At 40.8% G+C, this 14,408-nt stretch overlaps 1 protein-coding gene across 5 annotated transcripts in view; it reads left to right on the top strand.

Moving 5' to 3' along the window:
• Positions 1-5,518, top strand: part of GRIA1 (glutamate ionotropic receptor AMPA type subunit 1) — a 178,204-nt gene extending 172,686 nt beyond the window's left edge. For all 5 annotated transcript variants that reach the window (XM_072145540.1, XM_072145539.1, XM_072145537.1 and 2 more), the window contains exons 15-16: positions 1,982-2,116; positions 3,381-5,518. In XM_072145540.1, the coding sequence (XP_072001641.1) occupies positions 1,982-2,116; positions 3,381-3,569 (324 nt within the window). In that variant the 3' untranslated portion in view covers positions 3,570-5,518. The remainder of the gene's footprint in view (positions 1-1,981; positions 2,117-3,380) is intronic.
• Positions 5,519-14,408: the final 8,890 nt, after the last annotated feature.

Here is a 14,408-nt window from a genome sequence, read left to right as displayed (position 1 = left end):
GAAACATATCGGGTTTAACACTAAATCGCATAGTACTAATACTATTGAATTAAAACTATCTGTATATAAAATTGAGAACATTGATTACTAAAAATATAGGACTACTAATAATAACAAAGCCTAAGACATTCACAAACACATATCAATTCACCAGGTTCTTCTACATTTTCGAGTATATTAAGAAGGCCCCAAAAATAAAGATGGTGGGACTACTGTGTTCATTGGGCAGCATTGGGTGCATGCGTAAAGTCAAAGCTATTGTCTTCTGGAGGGAGGTGGGTTTTGCGATGCAATGATGAAGGTGGGAGAATGTGCAAATACGGTAATGATTTGGTACGGTTTGGTTGTGTATGGCAGATGCTAAGCCTTTTTGACATGGTGGTATGATTCAGGGCCGGAGGGAAGTATCGCTCTAAAAAATTAAGTTTGATGACCATGTTCTTTAATAAAACGGTAGATGAATCAATGGTTCACAACTGAAAGACGGACAAATTTTACACAGATAATAACCCAGAACTGTTTTAAAAAAATACTAATTTATTAAAACTCAACACGATTTCTATATTTTCAGTGTCTTAGACCCATGTCATATTGATGCCAAGACAACTAACTAAGACAACAAACCAATGGCATTCAATGGGAGGAATATATCTTAGGCTGGTGCATTGTTTGCCCCTCCCAACATGCCAGAACTATCAGGAGGCCCAAGCCGGTGGCCGGTTATGCCATCGGAGAATTATACACCAGTGTTGTGCCTGGTGTAGAATTGCACTATAGCCTGTCCCAGTTCATGGCTATAGGTAATCCGCAGGCATGGGGGAATACTCTGGCCCTTCACATCCCTTCATGCTTACTTGGTGTGGAGGGGGCACCAAATAGTCCCATCTGGTGCTTGCCTACCATCGTCACATGTTGAGAGTTTATTTCACGAGAGGAAATGTGAAAGATAAGAGATGTGAAATGAGTAGTTACTATAAAATCTCTAGCAAAAGATTACTATAAATATATATTGAAAAGGCTTTATTGATATTTTTCAAAAAATTATGAAAAAAGTCAAAAACATTATATGTATTGTTTGAGTGGTGGTAGATTTATAAAAAGATCAAATGCAGGTATAGGTTTCAGATATAAAGAAGTGAAAAAAATAAGTCAAACAGATGATTGGTAAATAGTGATGTAGGAAATGGAGATAGGACAGTGGGGAGGGGGGATTTATCGTGTTTCGTACACCTGAATACCCTCTAAACACAAGTGGAGTGGAGCCAGACTGACCTATGATTTAGCTATAGCCAGCACCAGATCCAGATGCAGGCTATAGCACAGTTCTACACCAGGCAGGAACTGGTGTCAAAATTGGGCCAGAACACTTTTGAACTTTTTGAATTTTAAAATTCCTGAATCCAAAATGGATAATCCCTTCGAGACAGTAAATATTTCATTGTCCCAGCTGTGAACTACTGCTTTAAATACCTGAGAAACCTTTTGAGATCTTAATAAAGTAGGTAAAGTCTTTGGAGACAGCTTTTATTCTAGTTATAAATCGGCTTTAGGATTTACTGCTTTGCTCAACAAATTTTAACAGGCTGAAGATTTAATGGCTGCCCCCTCTCGTGCTGACACAAGTTTACTATTGTCGCATGGTCTTTAAAAATAAAAATGATGTAATTCCCAAACCAAAGTCATTTCTGTTTATTCTGAGATTCAGAATAACTATCCCCTCAAGATTATCCAAGAATGTTCTTTAAGAGTATACAAGCCATGTCCAAAAAGCTTAAAACTTCTACTGCCAACTGTGGATCCCAGTAGGCATCAAGGTGCTCGATGGTGGTGCTGTCTGATGTATGTTTCTGACTTGTTGACATGGGGAATGGCATTTGAGAATGGTGAGAAAATCGGAGATGTCTTCAACGTATTTGTTGCTTCTATAACACATTCTTCCCCTACCTCTTCCCCTATTCCTATCTTCTGTCTCTGGTTCTAGGATAAAACGAGTGCACTAAGCCTCAGCAATGTGGCGGGAGTCTTCTATATCCTGATCGGAGGTCTTGGACTGGCCATGCTGGTTGCACTTATCGAGTTCTGTTACAAGTCGAGGAGTGAATCCAAAAAGATGAAGGTGGCATCGTATCTCATGTCTTTTGAAACCCCTCTGTTCCAAATTAACTTTCTTTTATGATACAGAGTGTAATATACTGTGTGTTGTTTCTTTGTTTGACATTCTATGACTAGTCAGATTGCATTTACAGTAATGAAAGGCCTTTAGAACTTAACCTGGAAATTGCATAGACATATTTTAGAAACCAATACCCCTGCTCGATGCTCATACTCCTGGTCACCAGCTGCCCTTTGACCAGACCTTCAATGACTGGATAGGGTATTATGTTGTCCACTAAATTGAGCAGATGAGCTGCAGTACCTCAGAACAACCTCTACACAATGGATGGTGTCATCTACATACAGCTCCATCCTTATGTAGTCCTGGTGTTGAACTTCTTTCAATGGGTGTTCCATGTAGGCTCTTGGTGTGGAAGCCCCATCAATATGATATTGATGGCCTCTTCTTACTATAGGTCAGAATTATCAAAAATGTCAGGGGTCTGCCTCTACTTATCAGAAAGTCGAGAGTTGATACAAACAATAATGATTACTTGGGGGAAAGTAGAGGGTAGGAAAAATATTGGATGTGATAATCTGCACAGGACTTACTACCAGCCGCTTGATACTGGCTTATACGTACACATATGTCCTTGTGCATTCCCTGTCTCCAATTTTTGCTTAAATAGGAAAAATATTCTTAGATTGGAGCAGCACCTAATACATCATATGAGGAGATTAAGTTGGTGAAAATAGGGAAAGGACATCTTTACCTGGAAAGAGAGTTCCTGATTCTGGAGGACCCATGAATTTGTTGTAATGCTTCAGTTTCCCTCTGGGAGTGCTGCAGGAAATGTAACATTTCTTGTTTTTTCCAACATACTACAACTAGATGCTGTAGTATGCTGTTGTAGTTAAGGACCTAACATAAAAAATGTCTCAAAAAATCAGTCCCTTTAAAAACAAAGGCACATAGGCGTGTTTTAATTTCTCAGCCAGGTTGCAGACTACTGTAAACACAAATTTTGGGCCTCCTAAATTTGGCAGAATGGTATATTCTAAGGTCTAGCCAAGTCTGTAGAAAATTGATGTAGGGAAGCCATTTTTCCCCCAAAGTTAAAAAAAAAACTAAGGAGAATTTTTGAATTATTACTTACTTGTCATTCTAGACTTGTGGAGGCAAAAAGGTTTTTTGTTAAAAGATGTCTAGAAAAAAAAATATCAATGTTGTGAAATGTTATATATCAGAAAGGACAGGGGTATAACCCCCCTCTCCTCCTCAAAAGGGTTTCTGTTTAATTCCGCAGCAAACGGTCACAGAGACGGTCCGAATGGCAACCTTACCAAGACCCTCCACCGCAGGAGGAAGCGGAGAAAACGGAAGAGTGGTCAGTCACGACTTCCCCAAACCCATGCAGACAATTCCATGTATGAGCCACAGTGCAGGTATGGCCCTAGGAGCAACTGGATTATAATACCAGCAGACTTCACACTGACTAGTGAAGCAATGATGACCTTCGCCCCCTTCCAGTGCCAAAAACACAAAGGACACATTTTATGGACTTTTCGCAGTCACTCAAAGATCTATTTTTTGTTATTTTCTTTTCGTTGTTCTTTTTTTGCCACCTGTGGCAAATCTACGAGACAGTAACTGCAATAAAGAGCTGATCGGGGAAGAGAAGAGAACCGACCCTGTGGGCTGGACACTTGAATGTTATCAATAGAGACTCGTCCCACAACGGTTCAGCTCATCAACTCTTAGTATATTCAATTGTTTTAGAGGAATATTTTTTCTTGTTTTTGTTCCTTTTTTTTCCGTATCTTTTCCTGTGTTAGCTTTCTGAATAAATTTGGGCGCGCATTCTCCTGCCTTTTCCTTCAAGGTTAGGAGATACAACACTGGAATGTCCTTCATATGTATTGAATTGGGTGTCTTCTTCAGCAAGAACCATGAAGAACAGAGAGTAAAGATTCACGATGAGATGCAACAGTTGTACATATAAAGTCAGAGGAATAGTCAAGAAACAGGAAAGACTCAACCATCCACAGCATCAGAGATGGAAGTAGACCTATGTGTCATGTTACAGTGGCCAAGATTACAGGACCACTTAAAAGAAAATACATGAGGTGGTGGACAACCATCCAGTGGAGAGATACATCTCAGTAGACATCAGTTGTCTGTACTTGCTATTGTGATCACAACTTTAAGCCATGACTATCAATACTTGACGGCACCGGTCCGCTAATCAACAGTGCGCCAGAAGCACTTGAGACCATTGAAGTCAGGAGCATGTATGACTGCATATAAAGGCATATCTATTCAAGACCCAAGCAGATGAGGATCCAGCTACATATCTTTCAGCTTGCCAACCCAATGAATCTAATGAAAAACTTCTACAAAACCTGGTTACCATGTGGATTTTCTGGAGGGTATGGAGACCTACCTAAACCACCATGCACTGTTTAGTGGTATTATTTGAATGTTCACATTAATACAGTCATAATATAAAAAAATAAAAGAAAAAATACACAAAATCGCCAGCAATCATAGGAATGTCACCAACATCAGATGGACTATGCTTGGGCTCAACCACCATCATGGCGACCAATGTCGTGGAGATTGAATTATGCATTTGATACCCTACATTATTCATCTACAAATCTAGTTTGTTTTTTTTGTCTTTCCCATACCTGGATGGACGGGAAGGGGTAGCAATATCCCTTTGAACGGCCTCTTTCAAAAAGTTTCTTTCGAAAAATCTTGAGTTCTCGTTTTAGTGTGTGAAGCAAACAGATGCTATCCTCTGAACCTCTTATAAAGCGTATGTTACCATTTTCCGGTGGAAACATATCCTTTTTACTTAATTTCCTCGAAATTCCGAGGAGCTATCCAGCCATCTGACTCAAGGGCCTTGCTACTATCGGAACTGAACTTGATCGCGTGATAAGGGCATTGAAGCGAGATCCGTCTTGCACAGAGGAGGTCTTTCGTGCTCAGAGGACTTGGTGGACGAGACTTGGTGGAGTGCGGGACACAACAAATCAGCATTGGAGATGTTGAGTGTTTCACTTGTAATTTGTATTTTTATTACACTTTCTTAAAAACAGAGGTGTGGACCCAGGCTCGGTTTTTACCCGAGCATGGCCTCCACATTTATTCCCTTCAGGCGTTTCATTCTGTTTTTCCTCTTTGATACCTGGATATTTTTCTCCACAGAAGCTGTATTTGTTTTAACTCTGATGTCAAAAGTGCTAAGCGAGAATACGTTCGGTCAAACAACAGAAGCATCGTTTGCTTTGTTTTTAAGATGTGATGGGGAGGTGGTATCTCTCATCAGCATCTCCTTGCTTCTTGCGTATCTCCTCTTTGTTTTCTTTTTTTTTTCTTTCTTTGAATTAATATAAAATGGACGTGATTCCTTTCTTTGAGGCTTCTGTATACACTTGTGTGGAATCGGTGTGTCTAACTTGTGTCTAAGGGTCACTATATGTGGGGCACATGATATTCAAAGGACATTTCACGTTAACAAATATTGAAAACAAGAGATGAGCAAATCTATTCGTTAATTTGTAGATTCAGTACAGGTGGTCCCCGACTTAAGTAAAACCCAACCCCTAGTTACAGACGGATCTCCGACCCCTGTGACCTCTGGTGACCTCTCTGGATGTTACTATAGTCCCAGGCTGCAATGATCAGCTGTAAAGTGTCTGTAATGAAGCTTTATTGACAATCGTTGGTGCCATGGCAGCACAAAATTTTGAAAATCCAATAGTTACAGGGACAAAATAAATTTTGCCTATAGTTACAATGATAAAATATACCTGTTCCTACTTACATACAAATTCAACTTTAGAACAAGTCTAAAAAATCTTGTACGTAACCTAGGGACCGCCTGTACAAATCTGCAAATTTTCCGGCACAGATTTGAATCCAAATTTTTTCTGATTCATTTTAGATGGACCATTGTTGCTCCAGTTGTCCTGGAAATTGGTATATAACCTAAAAAATAGATTTTTTTTTATCTTGTTTTGTTTATTTTCTTTTAATTTGAGTTAGCATTAGGACTAGGGTTAGCATTAGGGTTAACTCTAATGCTAACCGTAACCTTTGTTCAAACACCCATTCACACAACTGTTAGCCGGGCAAAGCCCACGGCCGAGTGGAGAATGGATGGGAATGTAATCCCTACACTCTCCATAGGAAGCTGAATGTCACAAATCAAGCCAAAAATAGAAGCATCTCTATAGTTTGTGGCACAGAATCCCAATTAATTCACAGTAAGACACAGTGGGCCACAAAAAAATTTCTGCAGCAGGACTATACCCGCTGCCACAGATACCGTATATATACACGAGTATAAGCTGATCGAAATATAAGCCTCATAGTATATAGCCACCCAAGTATATAGCCAGCCCCCTGTCCTCAGTATATAACCAGCCAGAATTCCACCAGTATATAGCCAGTCTCCTACAGCTATATATAGCCAGGCCCCTGTATATAGCCAGCCCCATGCCCCTGTATATAACCAACTTCCCCTGTATACAGCCAGCCTTCTGCTCCTGGAAATAGCCAGCTCCTGCCCCTATAGTCAGCCAGCCCCATGTCCCTATAGTCAGCCAACCCCCTGTCCCTATAGTCAGTCAGCATTCCCCCAATATAACCAGCCCCCTGCCCCTGTAAAAAGCACCAGTTTGCCCAATTCCTAAAAAACATAAAGTCAAAACTCACCTTTCCGACGCCCCCCGCAGGTCTTCTCTTCTTTGGTTCAGCAGCAGCAGGTCTGTGTAATGCTCCAGCCCACAAGCTGTGATCTTCTGCATGTCCCGGCGCACACGGACCTGTCTACCACACAAGAGAAGACCTACAAGGGGGCGTCGGAAAGGTGAGTTTTGACTTTATTTTTTTTCTTGACTCGAGTGTAAGCCAAGTTTGAGTTTTTCAGCACATTTTTTGTGCTGAAAAAAACGGCTTATACTCGAGCTTACGCGGTATTTCTGTCGCTGACAATCCTTAAAGGGAACCTGTCAGCAGAAATAATCCACTACCAGTATTTTTTCAAGCAGCTAAACACCTCCTAGATCATGTCTATTTCATGGCCCAGTGTGGTGACATCATACTTTGAAGTGGGATGTAATTTGGTTATAAGAAGTCAAGGAGTTGGAGAGTTTGACACTGAAGTCAAGCTCTCCTTACCTCAAAATGCCCCCTACTCTGTAATTGATGATCCTGCATTCAGATTTCCTGAAGTCTGGTTTATGATGTCAATCACAGGGGTGGAGACATTCAGTGATAGGGAGGGCTGGACATCAGTGCAGAGCTCTCCTCCTCAATGACTTTATACAACCAATGTACAGTTCATTTTCTGGATGATGTCACCACACTGGGTCATGCAAAAAACATGATCTAAAAGGTATTAAGCTGCTTCAAAGCATACTGGTAGTGTTTTTATTAGGTTAATTTCTAATGACAGGTTCCCTTTAAATACATGTACAAGCAATTTGAACATTCTTTCTAGTGCAAAGTTAGACAGAAAACTGGTGCAAAGGCTTTAAAAAACGTGGGCCAGTGTGCTCTTCACACCATGACCGGTGTAATAGACATCTATGGGGCCATGATCCAGTTGTGCAGCCAGATCACGGCCCCTTAATATGGTATTGTGAAGGCAGCGTCATGAAAAATTTGTAAAAAAAATTCACAAAATGACAAAGAAGAAAACAAACAAACAAAAACATATAAAATACCCCTGTACAAAACAATAGGAGAAACATTGGTCTGGACCAATTCGATTCGGACCTAAACTGATTCTTTTTTAAAAAATTTCGTGATTCGCTCATCTCTATTAATAGCATCAGACTGGTGGGAAACACAACACCCAGCACTCCAGCATATCAGCCATTCATAGTAGCTGCTATATAGCGATTGAAACAGGAAGCTCCATTTCCCGTGTAGTGGTCAGCCCAGCTTACTGCAGATCAGTCTTCTGGGTTTAACCACTACAAAGAGAGGGGTGAGTCCCTTATTCTCTGGATAGTGGATAACTGTTAGATTAGAGTGTGATCGCTGTCATCATGATCATGGGGACGGAGTTCTCAGTTTGCATTGTTGTGCTCGCCTCAACTTAGGCCTCTCCTGTACTTGACTTCTCTATGGTAGCCCCATAGAGATGAATATATGGCAGTGTCTTTGTGGCACTATTGATCACACCAAACATAGGACCTTTAGATCTTTGGTCTCATGATTAGTAAGGGTGGTAACAGTCAGACCCCACTAATCTACCACCTACCTCAATCCAGTGAGTTACAAATCAACTTTTAGAATATGATATGTTCAGTAAAACTGAGGTCCAGTTCCCATCCAACTAAAATTTAGTGCCCAATTGACTCCTTATTGCAGCCCTGAATCATTGAAAAACGTTTAGCTCATGAATACACTGGACCATGTCACTGTAGCCTATTTTGTGAGATGCAATATGGCTGCCCAACATTCAGGTTCCAAGGCCTGTTTAAAGGGGTTCGAACATTGACTCATAGCAGTGCTAGCTTTCAAGAGTTGACACCAGAAGAACAGTTTTTTTTGTAAACAGCTAATTTGCATAATCATATATTGTAATGAGCTGTGAACCTGTGCGTCACATGACCAGGGCATTAGGTGATAGTAAACGATAGAGATTCCTGCTAAATGAACAGAATAAGTCTGGGGGTAAAGGGAATTGGATCAGAAATGGATCAGAGGTAAGGACAACTCCTGATACTATCCTCTAAATCCACCTCCAGTTAGTCAAAATATACTGTAAAGATTAAGTTATTCCACCAAAATATTATATTGCAAGGATTGGCCACTTATTTTTATTGTATATGGGGGATGTTTAGCAACTTAGCAATAGATATTCTGTTAAAGGGAACCTGTCATCAGGAGCCCTTTTTCTGGCTCCCCAATAACTCCATAGAGAATAGAGAGAACATTGCCAAAGTGCTTTTATAATAAAAGTGGCTTTTTCCGATAAAAATAAAGTTAGATAAAACTTTACCTTTCTCTCTGCAGAGCATTGTCCCATGGGAGTCGCCAGTAAGGAGTGATTCCCCCCGACCTCGGGAAAACGGCTCTGTCATACCTCTAATTCAAATAGGAGGGATATGGGTTTTCTTTCAAATTCAAAATAGAAACATGATGGCGGGATTTCCCGTGGATGGGGGGGAACCACTCTTTTTGGCCACTCCCATGGGATACTGCTCTGCGGAGAGAAAGCTAAACTTTCATCTAATTTTTCTTTTTATCGGAAAGAGCTAATTTTATTATAAAAACACTTTGGCAATGTGCACACTATTCTCCATGGGAAGTTGGGGGAGCCAGAAAAAGGCCTCCTGATGACAGGTTCCTTCAAAAGTTCTGCACAATTTGAATGAAATCAGAATCTATAGTCTTAGTTTAGAAATGCCTTCATGCTCAGCAGCCTGCTGCTCCCATCCATAAGATGGCAGGAGATGGAAGGTCATGTGACCGTACACTCCCATGAGTGCTCACTCCTCTACAGCGTCCTGTGAGCACTAATCTCCTTTCCCTGTTACACAGCTTGTCACTGCCATGTCAAAGGAAGATCTTATGAAAAGCGGTGTCCAGCTATTTCTGAATGGAGGACACTACTCTGATTCAGCTTTGATAAGGAGAAGAAGGAGGAGAACATCCCATGGCTTGAGGACAGGTCAAACCAGAAGCTGAAGCAGCACTGCATCTGCCCCATCCAGGCAGAGCTGCACATGGTGTCCCATAACAGCCCCTGTAACATGGCAGTGATAGGCTAGGTCACTGGGAAAGACCACTACACAGATCGCTTACAGGACGCTGTAGAGGAGTGAGTATGGTCACATGACGATCCATCTCCTGCGATCTTAAGGACAGGAAGGAAGGCACTTCTGAACTAGAGCTTTGGCTTATATTTTTCTTGAAAATGGTGCTGACCTTTATTTGAATATATATTAGTAAGTTGCTTAATATCATTTCCAAAATACATAATTAAAAACTAACATATGTGGCCAATCCCTTTAACCCTTCACTTACTGGGACATACCCAGTAAGTAAAATTCACCCTTTTAATTTTTGTAACTAAGAGATTATCATATATGCCAACTCATATGGAAGATTTATCAAATAAGGGAATAGCGTGTGACGGATCACTTTTCAAAATGGCCTCTTTATCATCAATCGAAATAATGACTTATATTGGGGAGATAAATGGGAAAGAGGTTTTTTCTGGTAAACATCAAGCGTGAGATAGTAATGACTTATGGTAATAATCTATTAATGTGACACAAAGAAGTTTGTTTGATGAAGAATGAAGAAGAACCGAATATGGCCTCCTACCCTCCTACTTGTAAGTTTTACATTACATTGCAGCTTTATGATGTCTCCAATGAAAGAGGCTTTCAGAAATTTCATAAAAATGGGTCAAAATGTATAGAACAGGTTGTCTGACCCTGCTCAGAACTCAGAGAGCCACCAAGACAATGGATAAGAGACTTGAAGCCTCAAGATTGTTGAGGTTCCTATAAGTAGCACCCAAGTTTTTTGGGCATTTGAGTCATATCCTGTGAGTATATCATAAATGTTCCTCATATGAATATCCCTTGATCCATTTACTATGAATCCCAACCTCTCTAATACATACTCCAATGTCCAAACCATTTATTGAGATCTGTAGCCAAAGAAGATCTTACCACCTTGGCCATTTACGGATGAGTTCTCCTAACAGCTGTACAGGTAAGTATGATCAGCTCACATACTGGGTGCACAACAGCAAGGGAGGCCTTGTAAATGATGCAAAATTAGAAAAACAATAGCTAGCACTCCACCATCTGTAAAAACGGAGATCCAGCTTAATTTAACCCAAAATCGTTAAAATCATAGTAACATACAGTAAGCAAAAGATCATTTTACGCGTTTCAGACCATTTCGGTCCTTAGTCAAAGAAATGGTCTGAAACGCGTAAGATGATCTTTGCTTACTGTATCTTACTGTGCTTTTACCAACTATGGGTTAAATAAAGCTGGAGCTCCGATTTTACGGACCGTGAAGTGCTATCGTTTTTCTCATTTTGCATCGTAAGTTCTCCTACATGGAAGGTTGTAAATCCAAGTGTAGTTCCAAGGGTTTTTGACATATCACTCTCAAAGTCACATACAAACATCAAGCGATTGGATTCGAACACAGGACCCTCGTCCTAACCACGGATCACTGTATTTACCATGATCAAGTCAATATTTCCTTAGTGTCGCGGGTTCCTTTTTTCAGGATCTCAAAATGTTCCACCATTTCTAACGAATAACATCGGTGGGACTGAAGAAGGTGATGTTGTCATAAAGCCAACAGGTAAGGCTTAGAATTACCTTGCTAAAGCTCGTATTAAAGGGGATGTCTCTTTTTACATAGGTAATATATACAGTATATTTGCGTAGACTAAAATTACAATATCTTGAGGGACAAATTAGCTTTTGTTATATGGTTAGAATTTAAGGCTTTTTACCTTTTTTGGGAAATTCACTGAATGCCAGTATTAAAAGTTGACTAAAAAAAGAGATAGTGCCCCCTGAGACTGAGTAGGTTGAAGGATTCTGATCTTCCAAAATCCAGCACAATCATAATCTCATAAATTTAGGAAACTTTATTTAATGTTTATCAATAACTTGTTTCAGAGCATTTTTATAATTTTTAAAAATTTTTTTCAGCTATGTAGTCTATAGTCAAAACACACAGTAAGACCCTTTTAACAAAAGGTTTTTACACAGTCGGGTTCTACCCGCTTTAGTACAGGTAGCACATGGCCACATCACTTCAATGGGCAATACGATCATTCATTTGCATGGTTGTACCGCCCACTGCAAGCCGAGCAGCCATACTGTAGAAGATAGGGCATGTCCTATCTTAAGAGAGATTTACGGAGAGGGGTGAGGAGTGCTCACCCCTCCTGCATCCGGTGGTGTGCAACACCCAGTTACGGCCTGGGTGAGCACATAGCCGTCTGCAAGGGGCCTTGGTCTCCTGTTAATGAGAAAGCCAAAGTCCCCCTAAAAAACTGTTTACTTGGGGATGGTCTTCCTAAAAAAACAGTTTTCTTGAATATGATTGGGTAGGGTCACCTTTACCGATCCTCTACTGGTCTTCACCGATCTACCTACTGGTCTTTACCGTCAGTTGTCTGGTCAAGACAGAAAATTCCCGGGGATGCCCATTCAATGAATGACTGGAGTCATCAATGTTTTTGACTGCACAGGCAATTGCTTTATGCCAAGAAGGACTAGGATGCAGAGAGCAGCGACTACTCAGCCAGTATTGAAAACGGGACAGGAAAGTATCAGCGAGGTCCTACATTAAACTTTCCAAGAGTGCACCTACCTGTAGAGACTTATGTCAAAAAAATAATTGTTGCCCTACGATGACAATCTGTTTTTCATTGGATAGGTGATAAAAATATGTTTTCTGGGGGTCTCACCAGTAAGATCCCCAACTATCATAACACTGGGAGCTTCATTGCCTATTCAAGTGGAGCAACAGTTCCCACATTTCATCCAGAGTCTACGGGCCAATCACTGTAGCTTTATCAGTCCCAAATAGGGGACATGGAACCTCCCTATTTATGATCAATGAGGGACCCATAATTCACTATTTATCTTAAGTTCTTATTATGAGCCTGACTTAAGGCCCAATAAACCAGGAGATCAGACTTGGCCATAAAGGAAGGCCACAACCGAGAATGTTCTTTTCAAGATGCTTCTTTCATGAGGTCAGTGGGTTTAATTTTGTAAAAATCATAAAAAATACACAAAATATGATGTGTTAGTAAGTGTTGGCATAGCTTTCCAGCTTAAATTTCACAAAAATGATTCAACCGTGGGATGAGTAGGTGGAAGAGACTCGATAAGGTCTCCTGGTGGTGTAGACCTCAGGGTCATTCACCACATGACCTTCTCTATAATTCAGCCCTATAAATTTTGGATAAAGAGAATGGGATTGTCTCATTGTCATTCACACATCAAAGTCATCAGAACACACATAATAGATCTCTGTACAGATGTTCCTAATATTTGACCTAAGACGAGCTGAAGTATCATCAGACATATTGTTGTTCCCATCGTGGATCCTCACATTATATGGAACGTCTTACATCGCTACGCTACTTGCACCTAATAATCATTTTGGTGTAAAATGGAGAAGGCTCCAGGATTAAGGTATACGCTGCAGTGATATTTGAAGCATCTGTTGCTAGGCAACTGGTCCAGACCGCGGGATAGAAGAAGGCTCTGCTGCTGGCAGGAAAATGTCAAGGTCTAATAATACAGAGAGAATCCAAGTTTTCCAGTAAAAGACAGTTAATTAACCTCAGATTTGTCGCGGGAAGCTTATCTATGTAAAATACCCCGACCATTCCCAACGCGTTTTGAAGGCCAGGAGGAAACTTCTTCCGATGAGACTGATTGTATCCCACTAGGACATGGCCTCTGCTGTGGCAGTAATGCAGCTTACCAGACAGCAGGGATGGAGACTTTGGGATTATACTAATCCCACTTTGACCTGAGCATTTCCATACCTGGAAATAATTCTACAAAAAAGTTCCTGCTGCCAACCATGGTGCCCAATGATCAATGCCAACATAACATAGCCAGTCTATAAGTCTACTGGCAACAATCGCTCCGATATTATTTGCATCGATAATAGTCATAGCCATTGGTCCTCGGATTTCACAAGTAGGGACCAACATCACATTTGAAGACCCAATAACAAAGCCCAAAAAAAGTTCTAATATGCAGAGTCCATTATAGTGTCAGAAATAATTTCCCTCACATTTGCCAATCGAGAGCCCGTTTAAAAAAAAAACACAAAAAACAGTCTATTATCTTCCACAAAAAACCCACATAGTGCTCTTACTGCCAAACCACCAGGGGTGCACCGTCCATGAGGCAAGTCGAGACTCTCACCTCGGCAGCACCTGCAGCGTGACGGGTGCGATCACCAGCTACAAAGGAGGACCTGACCTTTTAAAATAGTGTTTCTTCACACCTTATGTCAGCATGGATTTGAAACACTGCATGTAGAACCCATCTTCTGTTATATTATCAGTGGAATGGGGCAGAGGGGGGTGTCATCTATAGCTCCCATCAGGCAGCATAATGTTTAGGCTCACCCCTGCAGCCATAAGTATATGACAGCTACAGAGACTTCACCATGACAGTTAAAGGGAACCAAGCAACTTTATAACCCCCCACTCCTCTTCATCTTGACACGCTGGGATCACCTAGAAAAGAAAGTTATAATCAGCAGCACA

This window comes from Engystomops pustulosus, chromosome 4, assembly GCF_040894005.1.
Source record: "Engystomops pustulosus chromosome 4, aEngPut4.maternal, whole genome shotgun sequence".
NCBI lineage: Eukaryota > Metazoa > Chordata > Amphibia > Anura > Leptodactylidae > Engystomops > Engystomops pustulosus.
The sequence above is the reverse complement of the archived record's forward strand: the minus strand, read 5'-3'. Positions and strand labels throughout refer to the sequence as shown.